Source organism: Thamnophis elegans, chromosome 14, assembly GCF_009769535.1.
Source record: "Thamnophis elegans isolate rThaEle1 chromosome 14, rThaEle1.pri, whole genome shotgun sequence".
Classification (NCBI taxonomy): Eukaryota; Metazoa; Chordata; class Lepidosauria; order Squamata; family Colubridae; genus Thamnophis; species Thamnophis elegans.
Genome location: NC_045554.1, coordinates 20,426,762 through 20,443,954, shown reverse-complemented (window position 1 = coordinate 20,443,954; position 17,193 = coordinate 20,426,762). Strand labels below are relative to the sequence as shown.

The 17,193-nt window shown below is 46.4% G+C and overlaps 1 protein-coding gene across 1 annotated transcript in view; it reads right to left on the bottom strand.

The window, feature by feature from the left end:
* ARHGAP17 (Rho GTPase activating protein 17) overlaps positions 1-17,193 on the bottom strand; it is a 111,143-nt gene that overhangs the window by 28,728 nt on the left and 65,222 nt on the right. The window contains 7 exon segments of the mRNA XM_032230345.1: positions 2,586-2,667; positions 2,798-2,866; positions 4,601-4,712; positions 5,750-5,826; positions 5,990-6,101; positions 7,460-7,536; positions 8,449-8,553. Of these exon segments, the coding sequence (XP_032086236.1) occupies positions 2,586-2,667; positions 2,798-2,866; positions 4,601-4,712; positions 5,750-5,826; positions 5,990-6,101; positions 7,460-7,536; positions 8,449-8,553 (634 nt within the window).

Below are 17,193 nucleotides of genomic sequence, written 5' to 3'. Positions count from 1 at the left end.
ACTATCTAGGGTAACTTCCCTCCCACATTACGCTGCTTCACATAATGAATTTATGAAACCTACGGCCTTCACCTGTGGCTTCTAAAGGAATGTTTTGTTTTTTAAGGTTTAGAATATTAGCAGAACACATGTCGTTTCAGGACTAATTTACCTTGAGAAACTAAATGGACCCAGCTATCCTTAAAAACTATCGTCCAGTCTCCAACCTCCCTTTTTTGGGGAAGGTTGTTGAGAAGGTAGTGGCCCTTCAACTCCGACGGACCTTGGATGAAGCAGATTATCTAGACTCCTTTCAGTCTGGTTTCAGGCCTGAATACTGCACCGAAACCGCCTTGGTCGTGCTGGCCGATGATCTCTGGCGGGCCAGGGATAGAGGACATTCCTCTATCCTGGTCCTCCTTGACCTCTCAGCAGCCTTCGATACCATCGACCATGGTATCCTTCTGCTGGAAGAGGTGGGAGTGGGAGGCACGGTTTTACGGTGGTTCTCCTCTTACCTCTCCGGCAGGTTGCAGTCGGTGTTGGTTGGAGGACAAAGGTCGACCCCTAGGCCCCTTAAATATGGGGTGCTGCAGGGCTCGGTCTTGTCCCCCTTCCTATTCAATATCTACATGAAGCCACTGGGTGAGATCATTCGCCGGCACAAGATTAAATACCATCAATACACGGATGATCCTCAGTTGTATCTCTCCGCCCCGTGCCAACTCAGTGTAGCGGTGGAAGTGATGTGCCAGTGCCTGGAAGCTGTCAGGGTCTGGATGGGAGTGAACAAACTTGCACTCAATCCTGACAAGACCGAGTGGCTGTGGATGTTGCCCCCCAAGGACAGTCCAGATATTCCATCTCTAAGCCTGGGGGGTGAAACTTTACACCCCTCAGAGAGGATCTGCAACTTGGGTGTCCTCCTGGACCCGCAGCTGACATTAGAACATCACTTGTCAGCTGTGACCAGGGGGACCTTTGCCCAGGTCCGCCTGGTACACCAGTTGCGGCCCTACCTAGATCGGGAGGCACTTCAAATGGTCACTCATGCCCTCGTCATCTCAAGACTTGACTACTGTAACATGCGCTACATGGGGTGCTCCTGAAAAGCGTTCGGAGACTACAATTGGTCCAGAATGCAGCCGCGCGAGCGATATTGGGTGTACCAATATACACCCATGTTACACCTATCCTCCACGTGCTGCACTGGCTTCCTATCGGTCTCCGAACGCGTTTCAAGGTGCTGGTTATTACCTTTAAAGCCCTACATGGCCTAGGACCCGGATATCTGCGAGACCGTCTTCTGCCGCATACCTCCCAACGGCCGATAAGATCACACAGGGTGCGCCTTCTCCGGGTGCCGTCAACCAGACAATGCCGTCTGGCAGCTCCCCGGGGGAGGGCCTTCTCTGTAGCCGCTCTGACCCTATGGAATGATCTACCCCCAGAGATCCGGATCCTTCCCACTCTCACGGCCTTCCGAAAAGCTACCAAAACCTGGCTATTCCGGCAGGCCTGGGGCTGTTGACCTCATGAATGAGGTCCAGCCCCGCCTAGATTGAGTGCATGAGGTGATCTTTTAATCTGTTTTAATCTGTTTTTTTTAATCTGTTTTTCCCCCTCTATTTTTAATTCTTTATTTTTTAAAAAAAATGTATTTCTGTAAACTGCCCCGAGTCCTTCGGGATTGGGCGGCCTATAAATTTATTAAATACTTAATACTTAAATACTATATATGTTACTTGATTTTTGTTGCCATTTTTATTGTTAGCTGCTTTAGCATATTTTTACATGATGACAAAATTGCTTCTGAGTGAGATGGGTGGCGTATAAATTTAAAAAACAAACAAACAAAGCAGACAGCAAAATGATTCAGCCTTCTTAGGACAACGCAGCTTAACTAACCAGCTGTTTATTGGGATACCCGTGGGATTCCTCTATCATGGAAAGGCCTTTTCAAAGCCAAACAGCCCCTCCTCCTCTTCCCTGCAGGATCTGCTAAATTGTTCTGGAGGTTGGACTTTGGGAGGTCTCAATGGCGCCTCCCTCCCAGCAGCCATGTTTTGAAGAAGGCTCTTTTGCATGTGTCATCTTTAAGGGCAGGGCTCCGCACAAAAGGTTTTGCAAGCAGGAGGCTGCGATCCAACATCTCTGGGAAGAGATGCTGATCAGAGCAGACTTCCCCAAGAACTTCACATATCCCCCAATAAGGTGACTGAGGAAAAGCACCAGATACCGGAAGAGAGACAATGGCTCCACAACTGGCCAAGGAGTGGGCTGTCATGCCTCACCTGTCCAAGGAATGGTAATGCTCTGGAGGAGCTTCAGACAAGTTCCTAGGAATTTGTTAGTGGATTAAGAGAGAACTGGGAGGTTTTCAGGGATGCAACTGCAAAAGGGAAGGGATATTTGGGAAGATTAAGCACCATTAAGAAAACTCCTGTGTTTTCATTCAAGAAGGACAGCATGCGGAAAGGGGACGAAGTAAACTGGGAGGAGGAGGAGGAGGAGGAGGAGGAGGAGGAGGAGGAGGAGGAGGAGGAGGAAGAAGAGTGCAGAGATGGCACAGGCAAAGCAGGAGGCAGAGCATGGAGTTACTTTACCTTGATGGGCCTGGATTTCAGGGAGCACCTTTTCTAAGACTGCTAATGCTTTTCTATGGTAATCTGCTTGGGCTTCTAATAACTGAGAACAAAACCCATATTTTAAAACAAAAGTTAGCACCGAATGAACAGAACAGCACACAGACAGAAGGATTAAGCAGGTAAAATGTATATCCAGAACAAAGTAGGTTACCCGGGGAGCAGTTACTTACCGAGACAAAGTGTCTTGCATAATCACCTTCTTTGGAAATGAAATTATACATATCTGCAGCAAGTTGGTCCTGGAGATTTTGGGAAGGGGTGTAGAAAAAAGAAGAGGCAAGTTAGTAACATAAGACACTGCCTCAGAGGAAACAAACAGAAGGTTAAAAAGTTATGATATTTATGTAGTTACTTACCAAGCACATCTAAATTATATTAAGATAACCAAAATATCTTTAGAATCAAGAAGTGACATGCCTTGGGGATTCTAAAGATATTTTGGTTACTTTAACATAATTTAAATGTTTGGAAATTGAAAGTTGAAAAATTTGACACATCCTATCACTGCCTCACCCAGCAGCCCTCTGGGATAGGCACAGAAATCTGGCAGAGTAAATTAAGCAGGCAGACAGACCCTGAACCAGCCCTCCAGGATAATGAGGTTAGGACATGAAGAGAGTCAAACCACAATTCCATTGAATCCATCTTCGTGAAAATGACCACATCCTGCAAAAGGATGAGCATAAGGTCCACGAATCAATGGCCTTACCTAAACATCCCTTTCAGAACAAGTGAATTCTGTCTCCTGCATCATTGCCTCATGTGCCTATTTTAAAATGTGCATAATCACAGCCCATTGCCTCCAATATAATTAATATAGGAAAATTGATTCAAACTTTCCACCATTTTACATGATCCAAATAATCTGTGCAAAAAGTATAAACAAAGCTACACACTATACTTTATTCAAAATTGGATAAAAGTAAGCATGCGGTGATGCTTATTAATGTTGGTGAACCCCTTTGAATTTTCAATATTTCTGTAATATAAAACAGGGATGTTGGTGGGCTTCCTTGCACAAACTGCCTGTTTCAGACCCTCCCAAGCATTTCTATAAAATGATGGTTGAGACCTTGACTCGTATGGAAGTTAAGAGGAGAATTGAGCACCCAATTCCAGTAATTCAAATATAACTTTGGACAGCAAACCTAAGCAAGCAAAAGGGTGAATTGAGGTATTTTTGTTTATTTATATTTCATTCTTTCTAGATTGCCCATCTCCCCTCAAGGGGGGGCTCCGGGTGGTAAAAACCCAGCTTTATTGAAAAGCTGCTTCCTACTAGTTCTAGAGCAGGGTTTCTCAACTTCAGCAACTTTAAGATGCGTGGACTTCAACTCCCAGAATTCTTTAAGATCTGTTATTCTTAGAATAAATAATGTATTAATTCTTTAAGATGTGTGTGGACTTTTAGGAACTGAAGTTCTTAAATTGCTGAGATTGAGGAACACCGTTCTCAGGAGACCAAGAAGAGTTATCATCTGTTTGAAGTAAGTTTCCTAGGAAGCCAGGGTTGGTATTATTAAGGCTAGGAACTGCTTCCTCTGTCCTGAATGAAATTCACCTGTTAGGCTGCTGAGAGAGGCATAAAAGACATCCATAAATAAGCTCCAGATGCAAAATCCTGTTGGTGACATTTCCAAACCAAGGACATGATCTTCTGTCCTGGGTGTTTTTACTCGGGAGTCCCAAAAGTGCTTTTCCCCAAAGGCAACTGGACTTTCTTGGGGTTTTTTCCTTTGAAAATGTTTCCAAGAAGCTTCTTCATTTCTACGTTTCAGTTCCTTTGAAGTTTCAGTTCCTTTGAAACGTTTTCAAAAGAAAAAAAAAACTCAAGATAGTCCAGCTGCTTTTTGGAAAAAAAGCACTTTTGGGACAACTATGACCATGTTACTAGGCAGGGAAATATAAAACTTCTCCAAGCATCCATCAATTCTCCATCAGAGATTGGAGCAAGAATTCACTTAAGAACGTACCTTGCATTGCTCTACTTTATTTCCAGCTTCATCCATCTCCTCCTTGAGGGAATCTATTTTAGATGGGAGCCCTTGGAAGTTAGTAGCTGAGGTTTTGTGGGCCTGGTTCCACCTGCATAAGAGAAAGCAGCCATCCAGAAAGAATTCCAGGGGAGAAAACACTTATGAAGGATCAATGGTCTTCCTAACCACCATGTGCAAGTCCTGTTCTTCCATAGTGAATTATGCAGAAGCATCTTTTGCAGAACAAGATCTTCAAATGAAAGTACTTATGAGAGGCAAACAGGAAGTGAAGAAATAGAGTCCATAGCTGAATATATCCTCGAGACAGAACATATGGGGAAGATGTCTGGTCTGTAACTCCAACTAAGTAAACATGTCACGCCAACTGCATGCCAGATAGAGATGGGACCTAGAAAGGCACACTATTCCTGATGTACACGGGTCCTATTCAAAGTACGACAACTTTACTGAAAGTAGAGGATCCATTCTATTGCATTCTGGCAGAGAGACGGTGTGGCTGACGGGTGAGGTCTTGTGGGAACTGGAATTCAGTTGGGTGCCCACTTGGCTACTTGAGCAGAAAGCTGTCTTCTGTGACAGATAACCATGTTATGGGAGAATGAATGCTGTTCTAGTGAACAACAAATCCATCTCACTGGCACACCTTCTTTTACTCATTGAGCAAGCATGCCTACGGGTACATCGACTTTGGATGGGAGCTGATAATCTCCAGGGCAGCTGAGCTAAGTGAGGAGACCTGGCAGACTCTCTCCCTTCCCAAGGTACTGAGTGGATGACAAAATCCGGAAGGCTGGATGTGGCCTGATAAATGTACCGATAAATGAGAATATTTGTAGCTCACGGTTAAAATGGCGTTCTCTGGGCTTGGTTGTTTTCTCTCTGCAGATGTTTCATTACCCAAATTTGGTGCCCTGATGATGTTACCTAGTTTGGGTAATGAACAGGTTGGATAAATCAAGTTGATTTAAATCAAATCCACCCTGGTAATGAAACATCTGCAATAAAACCAGCCAAGCTCAGAGAGCACCAAGGACTCCTCAGGTCAACTCTGGAGCAGATGGGCTTGCAAGGAAGGGGGACTGAGACCTCCTGAGCATAAAAAGGAAGAGGAGAGTTGTACTATACCGAGCTCTTGCAGAATCCCAGTCTAGGACTAGCTTAGCAAGCTGCTTCCTCTGTTTCTGAATATTGGGGATTTCCATCTGTAAGAAGACACAACAGGAAACCGACATTTGACACGAACTATACAACCATTATATTTATCAAACAACCCCCCTTCTCCATGTTGCTGCTTTTATTACTCTTCCTGGTAAGAAAGGGGGTGCCCCTGGGACAGGACCGATGGTCACAGCTGGAGCCACTTACCTCGCTGAGTTGATTCAGTGGTTCCAAAACATCCCTTTCAACCTGCATCTCGTGGTGAGAGAGTTCCATTGCAAGTTTATTCTCTGCTTCTCCACAAGCCTCCAGCATTTTCCTACAAACAAAAGAAACCGTCTTTGGCTTCATTCGGTTTGCCCAAAGGAGTGGAAGGAGCCATTCCCCCAGCAAAATAAAGCACATGAACTTGTTACAATTCTCCAGCCATTTCTCAAGAAGCTCCGGACGGTGTGAATGGATGGGAGAACCTTTATTCTCACAGGTGCCTGTGGGAAAAGGAGAGTCTAAGGGAGGGTGAAAGGAACCATCCAGACTGTGCTAAGCAAGCTCTCTTCCCCCGGCTGGAATCATCACACAGGAATGGATGTAGAGGTACAAGAGGTTTCTGCCCCTCTGGGTTTCAAAAGGGTGGAAAAATATGGTCTGCTGCATATACAGGTAGTTCTCGACTTCCAACACTTCACTGAGTGACTGAAGTCGCAAAGGCACTGAAAAAAGTGACATGACCATTTTTACGCTTATAACCATTGTAGCCTCCCCTTGGCCACACGATCAGAATTAAAATGCTTAGAATTGGCTCATATTTATGATGGTTGCAGTGACCCAGGGTCATGTGATCACCTTTTGTGACCTTCTGACAAGCCAATGAGAAAGCCAGATTCACTTAACAAAGGTCTTACCAACTTAATAACTGCAGTGATTTACTCAACTGGCAAGAAATGTTGTAAAATGGGGCAAAACTCAATTAACAACTGTCTTGCTTAGCAACATAAATTCTGGGCTTAAATGTGGTTTTAAGATGAGGACTCCCTGTTCAGGGACAAGAGGAAATCAGGCTGCCCTTTAGCCAAGAGAAAGACCTCTTAGGCATCCAGGGTTGTTCACTTACAACTGCTGAGCTGTTTTTCTGGCTGGGCTGAACCTCCACGACACAATTACAATTGAATTACAATTGAAGACATTAAAACAATAAATATAACAGCAACCTCCAATAAGAAACGGAGGAAAACTGTGAAAATAGCCAGCAACTTCAATCCCAAATGAAGAGAATGGCGTTTATTAACAGCAGGCCCACAATGTGAGTGAATAAGTACCAGTCCAATTTCTCCTTTTCATCCACAGTCTTTGCTGCTGGGGCATCTAAAGGGCCTCAGAGGACCTCTTAAAGTGAAAGTCGGCCTTGAGGCATTCTGCATGTGCGTGTGTGTGTGTGTGTGTGTAGGTACCTTGTCTTTGGGGCATGCAATGCTTCGAGCCACTTGCTGTTTTGCTACACGGAAACAGCTTCTTCCTCTAAGAATCCATGACTGGAAGATGGATTCTTCAGCAACTGTGTTTAGTGAGCGTACAGGGCTGAAAGGAGAAAGGGAGCCTGGCCCTCAGAGGCGGCACCGTCTCCATGTGCGAAGAGGCCAAGGGTGACGGGCAGATCCAGAAAGGAGCTTCAGCTCTTACCCCAGAAGCGTTTCCTCGCTAAGCTGCTGGGCGCCTTCCTGCATGTTCTGAGCAAACGTCGTGAGGGGAAGCTTCTTCTGCAAAGGAAAAGAAAGGCAGCTCCTAGCAAGGTAACTCTTCCAAACCTCTAACAGTCAGGAGGAAACATGGCACCTGCCCGCCCACCTGCAGAACCTGAAGAAGAAATCGGGGGAGGAACGAAAGCTCAGCTCTGATGGCTGCACAGAGACGTTGGGAAATGTCAGCATGACAAAGGAAGATCAACGTGGGGCCTGTAAAGGAGACGCTCTGCGCGTCTCTCCTGGCGAAGCCCTGGGTTGCCCTGCCAATGGAAGCAGGCCTTTCTGCTGGGCTCTCAAAGCTGCCCTGTGAGTCAGAAACAAGGGGCCAGAGCTGCTCTCTGGTGAGAAGGAAGCCGCTGTGCGCAGGAGAGGCTGGGCTGGGTGAGTGCTTGTGGGGGTCACCTCACATGAAGCTGGGAGCCCATGCAAAGCACCTGGGAAATGGCGGAGGCTCTCTTTGCGGGATTTCTTTCTCTATTTGTTATTTTTGGCTTCGTATTTTGGGGTGGCTGCTTCTTCTTCTTTCTTGCATGTTAGAGCAATACAAAGAAGTAAACAAACAAACAAACAAACAAACAAAAAGAACACTAAGGACAGTCTCGCCATCCTGTCCATTGAGCCAAGGTGGCACAATACTTAGAGTGAAGTACTGCAGGCTACTTCAGCTGACTTCTAGCTGCAGTTTGGCAGTTCAAATCTCACCGGCTCAAGGCTGACTCAGCCTTCCCTCCTTCCAAGGTGGGCAAAATGAGGAGCCAGATTGTTGGAGGCAAGAGGCTGACTCTGTAAAGTGCTTAGAGAGGGTTGTAAAAGGACTGTGAAGAGGTATATAAGTCTAAGTACTATTGCTAACCTGCAGGAAGAAAGGAAACACAGATGCACAGGAAGGAGCTTGAGAGGGGAAATCTACAGGGAAGGGCTACTCACATGTCTCTTTTCAGCCTCAGTTCCATACTGTCCTTGCAAACACAACACCAGCCGCTTACAGGAATTGTGGCAAACGGATCTCACGTTGTCAAGACGCCGCTCGATCTGGCCGGAGAGGAAACAAGACAGGATAAAGCAAGGCATGTTGTTAAATGAACAATTGTCAGTCGAGGATACCTAAGCTATGCAGCTACATAATACTCCTTTCTCAGTCCTATGTACCATGCGTGCACGTTGAGCTGAGTTCCATACACAATCACATGCTCACATTTTTATTTAGAACTTTAAAGTATTTGGTGAGAGCCACTTTGGTGAAGTTAGGAGGAAGTGAGTTCCAGGCCTTCCTCAGGCATGAAAGCCAGCTGGGTGACTTTGGGTCACTCACTGTCACAGAGTCGTTGTTAGGAGAAAAATAGGGGCAGGAGGATTAAGTAGGTTCGCCACCATGCATTGAATAAAGTATGTTGAAAGGCCAGGCTGTAATAATATACAAAGCCAATACTGGCGGTTGTTGACTTACGGCCACAATTGAGCCCAAAATTTCTGTTAAGCAAGACAGTTAAGTGAATTTTGCCCCATTTTATGACCTTTCTTGCCAGAGTTGTTCAGTGAATCACTGGGGTTGTTAAGTCAAGAGAATCTCGCTTCCCCATTGACTTTCTTTGTCAGACCGTCATAAATATGAGTCAATTGCCAAATGGCAGAATTTTAATCATGTGACCATGGGGATGCTGCAACAGTCACTTTTTTCAGTGTTGTTGTAACTTTGAACGGCCCCTTAATGAAGTGTTGTTGAGGACTATATGTACGCTATAATAATAATATACTATATTGACATGTTATGACATCCTAGGTTATTGGAGGGAAATTGATGCATATGAAGACCAACAGCAGCTGGAGAACTGGCAGCTGTGACTTCATACTTTGTGAATAGAAGAAGAAGAAGAAGAAGAAGAAGAAGAAGAAGAAGAAGAAGAAGAAGAAGAAGAAGAAAAAGAAGAAGAAGAAGAAGAAGAAGAAGAGGAGGAGGAGGAGGAGGAGGAGGTGGTGGAGGAAGACATCTTTGAAGGGCAGTGAAGAAGATGCAGTGAAGCTACTATGCCATGAAGGCTTATACTGAGTACTGGAGAGACCAACCTGGCCCAAAAGAAAGAGAAAATGAGAAGGAAAGAGACACAGCAAGGTAAAGTATTACATGGCCAGGGCATAAAAAAGCAGGCAAAAGCAAGAACTGGCAATGGGCAGGAAAGAGCAGGAAAACTGAAGGAAGAGACAGAGGGGCTAATGCCAGCTGCACAAGGCTAAACCTTATCAACAAATACATACAAAACCAGAACTGAGAAGACAGCAACAGGCAGCAAATGCTGCTTCTATAAAGAATTGGAAGAATTGGTGGTCTACTTAGTTAGCTATTACAAGAAGATCACACAGACTGACTACAAAAAAGAGCATGACAACAGAGTGGGGCATTGGGAGATCTGCAAGAAATGCCATTATGAAGACATATTAGACAACCAAGAAAGACTAAAAACAAGACAAGAATTGAAAGACGAGGGAATAGTCATAGGCTGGTGGCCCTATTTACAAATACAGGCAAGGTGTAAAAAGGACAGAGAAAGGGATGGATTTTATAAGGAGCCACAAGAACTGGATAAAATTCTACAGGGAACCAAAGAAAAATTTATTAAAAATTATATATATCGTTATTTATTAAATTTAAAATGGAAGAAGAAACTGTGAAAGAAATGATGATAACATGGGTGACAAATTTTGGGTATACTATAGAATTGGCGGATTGGGAAACATTTTGGGAAATAAATTACAAATTAACGATGGCAACGGCATGTAGACAGAACATGTACAAGATGTTCTACAGATGGCATCTCCCACCAGCGAGAATTGCGAAAATGTTCCTGGAGTGATCACCTATCTGTTGGAAATGCAACCAACAACACGGAACATACTACCATATTGTGGTGGACGTGCACATCTGCGAAAAAATATTGGAAAAAAATAAAAGATTGGCTGGAGGAGATTACCACACACCAAATTGAACTAAAATCAGTTATTTCTCTTAGGTATTATAAAAGGAAGTTATGAAAAAAATATTAGATACTTAATTCTACATATAATCATGGCAGTGAGAATTATATTTGTACAAAACTGGAAAAATAATTACACACTAACAGAAGAAAATGTAATTAAAAAAATATTGGAAGGTGCAGAGATGGATAGGCTCACGAAAGAATTAAAAGAGAAAGAAGAATCTGAATATTACTCTGTATGATATTTATGGTATAATTGGCTAGAAGAAAGAGGGGAAAAAATAGGAAAGCAAAAAAGAAAGGAAGAAAGGAACAAATTAAAAAATAACTACAAAACCGGAAAATGGTTAAAAGATAGAAATACAAAATAGACTCTAGCAAATAAATAATAGGAAATGGATACAAAATGACTCAAATGTAATAAAGGTTGTTATACATAGAATATATAGAATGTTATACATAGCATGAAGAAAAAAGATGTATGAAATAATATAAAAGCACATATATATAAAGTTATAGTTATTATACAAGACTTATATGTACAGATAAAAGAATCATAACAGATATGTAAAAGAAGCGTAATGTGTTGCAAAGATGTGAAGTTTGCATAAACAAAATGAAAAGTTTAAAAAAAGAAAAAAGAAAAAGGAAGGAACGGAAAGGGAAGAGGAGGAAAGGGAAGGGAAGGGAGAAGGGAAGCAGTCACTTCTAACTGATAATCCAGACCATACCAATGGCAACAAATGACATTTTAGCTTTATTTTTTTCTGATACTCTTCACAATCATGGTGGTTATGATTTTTGCTGTAAAAGAGAATTGGCTTTCCTAGTTTGGATGGATGATTTTTTTAAAAGAGGAACTTGTTGTCTTTAATAAAAAGCTTCTTTCTGGAAGGTTTTTTTCAAAAAAAGAAAAGAAATGCCATTTCCTTGTCAGCAAGAGCCAGCAGGACCATCAAAGAGACAAAGTAACAGAAAATGGAGAAGCGAAAATGTTCTGGTTTTGGGTGCAATCCCAAAACATCTGAAGCGCCACTTAAAAATGATTGGAACTGACAAAAGGCAACTTATAACTTCACTAAGAACACATACATCCTGTGACAATACACCATCAGACAACACCTGCCTGTTCCAAGGCCTTGGAAAGGCCTTGACAGGTAGATAAAGATCCTGAATCCAGTCTAAACATTGGCTGACTGCGTGCCAAACTATAGCAATGCAATAATACATATTATAATATAGAATATAATAATACTGCAATATTTTTAGCACAGGTGTAGCAATGGAATTTGGTCTAAGAAATATGCCACAATAGCAATAAATTGGAGTAAAGTCACAAACATTAATGGATTGAAATGCTGAATGTCTACAGGTATCTGGGCATTTTACCGTTGGATAACATCAAGTACAGACAAGTTACAAATGTGATTAGTAAAGAATACATCCAAAGTAAAATAAAACTGAATGGTGGAAGCACCATTAAAGTTAGCCATACCTGAACCATACCTGTAATATGATACATCGTTGGAATTATTAACTGGACACAAGCTGAAAAGGGCGTTGGTACTTACCTGATATGCCTCTACTCATAGTGGAGGAGGAGTATCCAGGATGGGTTGACCTTATCCTCTTGTTGATTGGACTGAGTCAGATAAGCTCTTGGGATTCGTCCCTGGTCCACCAGTCACCGCCCAGTTATTGGCGAAGAACTCTATGCGACCCCTTGTGCCAAAGAGCCCAGACCTTTGTTAAGGTTTCAAACTTTTTATTGACTTATAACTTGAATATATTAGTACAACATCCATCGTAACACATGTTACATTATCATAACAGGTAGGGTCTGGATACTCCTCCCCCACTATGAGAAGAGGCGTATCAGGTAAGTACCAACACCCTTTCTCCATAGTGAGGGGAGGAGTATCCAGGATGGGACGTACCAAAGCTAACATGTCCCTAGGGAGGGTAACATGCTGAGGACCCATGGCCAAACTACGCCTGGTGGGGTGTGTCCCCCGCCCTATGAACCGCCTGTAATACCCTGCGACCAAACGAAGCGTCCGCCGAGGCAAAGGTATCCAATTTGTAGTTCCTCACAAAGGGTGGGGGGGAAGACCACGTGGCTGCCCTACAGATCTCTCTGAATGAGGCCTGCATTGCCCAGGCCGGAGTGGTGGCCACACTTCGTATGGAGTGTGCTGTGATGGGGCTCGGCAACTGCATGCCCTGAGACTGGTAGGCCGTAGCAATGCAGGTCCTCAACCACCTGCTTATGATGGTGGAGGTCACTTTCTTGCCCAGAGACCCCAGTTGTAATGAGACAAACAGGGCCTCGGACTTTCTATTTGGCCGGGTTCTTCTGAGGTAAATCCTCAGAGTCCTCCTTACGTCTAAGGTGTGCCACTTCCCCTCTAGTGGGCGAGAAGGGTCTGGACAAAAATTGGGCAAAATCAGCTCCTGCGACCTGTGAAAGCATGAATGCACCTTAGATATGAAGGAGGGGTCCAACTGCAACACCACTCTGTCCTGGTGAAAAATGCAGAGATCCTCCCTGGCGGACAGAGCCTGCAGCTCTGATATCCATCTGGCGGATGTGACGGCCACCAGACACACCACCTTAAGGGTTAGAAACTTTAGTGACACTGTTTGCAATGGCTCAAACGGGGCCTCCGTCAGAGCGTCCAACACATTATGCAAGTCTCAGGAAGGGTACCTATGTACCATGGGTGGTTTGAGATTGGATGCCCCCTTCAGGAACTGCCTGACCAAATGTTGGTGAGTGAGTGCCTGGGCTCTGCCGCACAGAAGCACAGATGAGATGGCCGAGACTTGTCTCCTAATTGTGTTGGGAGCTAACCCCCTGTCCAGGCCTGCCTGGAGAAACTCCAGCACTAAGGGAACGGTGGCTCTCACTGGGTCCTGTCCCCGGGAGTTACACTATGTGGAAAAGGCGTGCCAGGTCGCGCCGTAAATGTGCTCCATGGAGGGTCTTTGGGCGGCCTGGATAGTTTCTACTACCCTGGGGGAGAATTTTTCCTCCCTCAGGATGCTCTGCTCAACCGCCAAGCGGTCAACTGGAGCCACTGGGGTTCCGGGTGTTCTAGTGACCCCTGCCTGAGGGAGATTCTTTCCTGGGGAATCCTCCAAGCTCTATCCACCGAGAGCGATTGGAGGTCGGCAAACCTGGGCCAGTAGGGGGCAATCAGCACCACCTCTGCTCCTTCCCGAAGAATTTTTTGAATGACCCTGGGAATCAGGGGCAAGGGTGGGTATGCATAGACAAATCCCCGGGGCCACGGGCATCAGAAAGTGTCTGCCCCCTCTGTTTGGTACCTGGAGTAGAACCTCGGGAGTTGGGTGTTGCGGGGGGGTGGCAAATAGGTCGACCTCCAGGTGACTGAAGCGTCCGTCACCTCTCTGAAGATGGCCGATGCAACCTCCGCTCCTAGTTGTCCACTTCTGGCCGGCTGTGCCAATCGGCTCTGATGTTGTCCACCCCTGCTATATGTTCCGCCTTTAAGGAGAGAATAGTCCTTTCGGCCCACTGGCCCAACCTTTTGGCCTCCTGCATAAGGGCCCTTGATTTTGTCCCCCCCCCCCCCTGCCTGTTTAAGTGGGCCTTGGTTGCGATGTTGTCTGTGAGGACTAGAATGTGCCTGTCCTTGACAGAGCAGTGGAACTGTACTAGGGCCGGGTGGACCGCTCTGAGTTCCAACCAGTTGATGCTGTGAGTCAGTTCTGCCTGGTTCCACTATCCCTGTGCTATCTGATCCTGCAGGTGGGTGCCCCACCCAAACAGGCTGGCATCCATGGTTACCGTCACCTGGTCTGGCGTTCTGAAGACTTTGCCATTGGTTACTGCCGGGGACGTCCACCAGATCAGTGAGCGGGAGACTTCTGCTGGGAGAAAGACCTTGGTCTGGGAACAGCTCCTGCTCCTTTGTTGGAAAGGCAAAAGGAACCATTGTAGGTCTCTGGTGTGGAGGCGAGCCCAAGGGACAATGCAGATGGTGGAAACCATGGTACCTAACAGTTTGAACAAAGTGGCTACTGACACCTTACCTCCCGTGGTTACCTGGGTGGCTAGCCGTTTTAAGGAGAGCTGTCTTTCTGGTGACAGAAAGACCTTGCCTTCCTCTGAATCTATCAGAGCTCCTAGGTGAATTAGACTAGTGGATGGGTGAAGGTGGCTTTTAGCCAGGTTCACGGAGAACCCATGGTCCCTCAGGATCATCAAAGTGATGTCTGGATCCCTTAGAACTCCCTCAAAGGAGGATGACTGTATCAGCAGGTCATCTAAATAACATTGAATCCTGACCGGAACCTGTCTCAGGCACGCTGCCAGGGCAGCCATTACTTTGGTGAAAACTTGTGGGGCAGAAGACAGACCGAAGGGCAGGGCCCGGTACTGAAAGTGATGCCCTAGGTAGCGGAACCTGAGATACCTCCGGTGGTCCCTAATGATTGGAATGTGTAGGTAGGCCTCTGTGAGGTCTATGAAAGTGAGGAAGTCCTCCTGCCTGATCACCTCCAAGATGGAATGCATTTTGAACCTCCTATAACGGATGTAGCGGTTCAGACGTTTCAGGTCGAGAATTGTCCTCCAGCCCCCTGATGCCTTAGGGATTATGAAAAGTAAAGATGAATGCCCCTGACCTTGCTGGTCTAGAGACACTGGCTGGATGGCTCAGATATCTAGCAGGTGCTGTATGGCCTCCTGCATCATCTCCGTGCCGGGTTATTTGAAACCGGGCAGATCCGGAAAAACTTTGGGGGACTGGCAAGGAACTCCAGTGACAGGCCATGCCTGATGGTGTTCTGTACCCACTTGTCAGATGAGGAGCGGTCCCAGCGATCAGCGAAGTATGCCAAGCACCCCACAATGGGAGATGAATTGGGTTTAGAATTAGTTTTTGTGGAAGGAGCGCCCCCGGCCTCGAAAGGGCCGCTTCTGCTGCCTGCCTATCTGCTGTCTATCTGAGTATCTCGGCCTAGCGGAAGAACCCCCCTGGTACTGCCTGGCACCTGAGTACCCCGCATCTGAGCCCCTGAAGGGATCCTGACCCTGGAAGGAGGATCCAAAGTCTTGTCCCCGGGAGTAGGACCGTCTGGGGTAAGGCACCGTCCTGAACTGTCCCTTCTTTGGGGCTGTGGGAAGCACCTTCCTCTTGTCCTTGTTCTCGACCAGGTAGGGGTCTACAGCTGCCCCAAAAAGGGCATCTCCTGTGAAAGGAACAGATGCCAGGCGCCACTTGTGTCGAACATCAACCTGCCACTGTCTCAGCCACAACAACCTACGAGATGCAATGGTTGAAGCAATCTCTCTGGAGGCAAACCTGGCTGCGGACAAGGTGGTATCTGCCGAAAATTGGATGGCCGCCACCAGTTTGTTGATGTCTTGGTGCACTCTGACCTTGGTAATGGGGATATGTTGCTGCAGTTCCTGCAGGCAGAGTAGGGAAGACCTGTTGAAGAAGGAGGCGGTGGTTGCTGCCTTCACCGCCCAGGCAGCTGCTTGATGCCCCCTTTGGAGGGTGAGGTCCGCCTTTCTGTCCTTCAACTTCAGGGCCTCCTCTGGTTCCCCTGGCAGAGTAGCGGGGGGTATGTAGTGCCAATACTGGTGCATCAATGGAGGGTTGAGACAGCACCCCGGCCATGTTCTGGTTCACATTGAAGAAGGTCTTGTCTGTGGATGTGGGTGTGGGCCCCGCTGTGGGGGCAGCCCATTGGCGCTTGACCGACTCAAGAAAGGCCTTGGGAGTTGGCACCATGTCGGTCTCAATGGCCTGCTCATCAAAGATGGTTTCTGCAGAAAACCCCTCGTTGATTAGGTGGTGCTTCTGCTGCTCTGTTTCCGAGTTTGGCGGCTGCTTTTGCCTTGAACAGGAGTGACTTATACAATGAAGGCTGGAACAACCTGGTGAAGGCTGGCTTAGGAGGGGACATGCCTTCGTCTTCGGATAATTTATCCTCCCTAACTTCCCCCTTCTCACAATCTGTCCTCTTGTGATGAGGCTTCCCCCTGGGTTTCCAGCCCCTCTAGTATCCTAGGAGAGGATGCCACTTGAGGTTGCATTTGTAGCTGCTGAAATGCCGCTGTCATGCAATGCTGGAAGGCCCGCATCATTAGGTCTTGAAAATTGGGGACCCCTGTAGGGGGCTGCTAACTGGGACCCATGCCCACCTGTGTGTGTGGGGAAACCAGAGGTGGCAGCCCCATGGGCAGGGCTGATCCCAAGGAAGCCATATATGGGGGGGGGATTGCCACCCCGAGGAAGACCCGAAAGACCTGATGTGTCAATAGGGATCCTTGCCTGCAATGTGGGTGCCTCCCCTGTAGCCCTGCCTGTTGCAGGAATTCCAGGGGCTTTCCCCTTCTGTCCCAGGCCTGGAATGGGCTTAAGGCCACTTGCCTTTTTGTAGAGCTGCTCCAGCTTCCTGTGCCTTTCATACTTAGATGACTTGGAAGGCTTGTGACCACCCTCTGCCTCTAGCTCTGCCCTGGGAGAAAAGGTGCTTCTTTTTATCTCTGGCCTTTGTTCCCACCCCTTCTGGGCCTGCCTCTGGGGTGGTCACTAACCTTGGTTGCTCCTCTGCCCCTCTGGTGGGGCTGCTGGCTGTTGCTGCAGGTACTTGAGTCCTGCCGGTCTCCCCATTGCCATTGGGCACTGCCATCTTGAACACGTGGCTCCTCCCGGCTTCA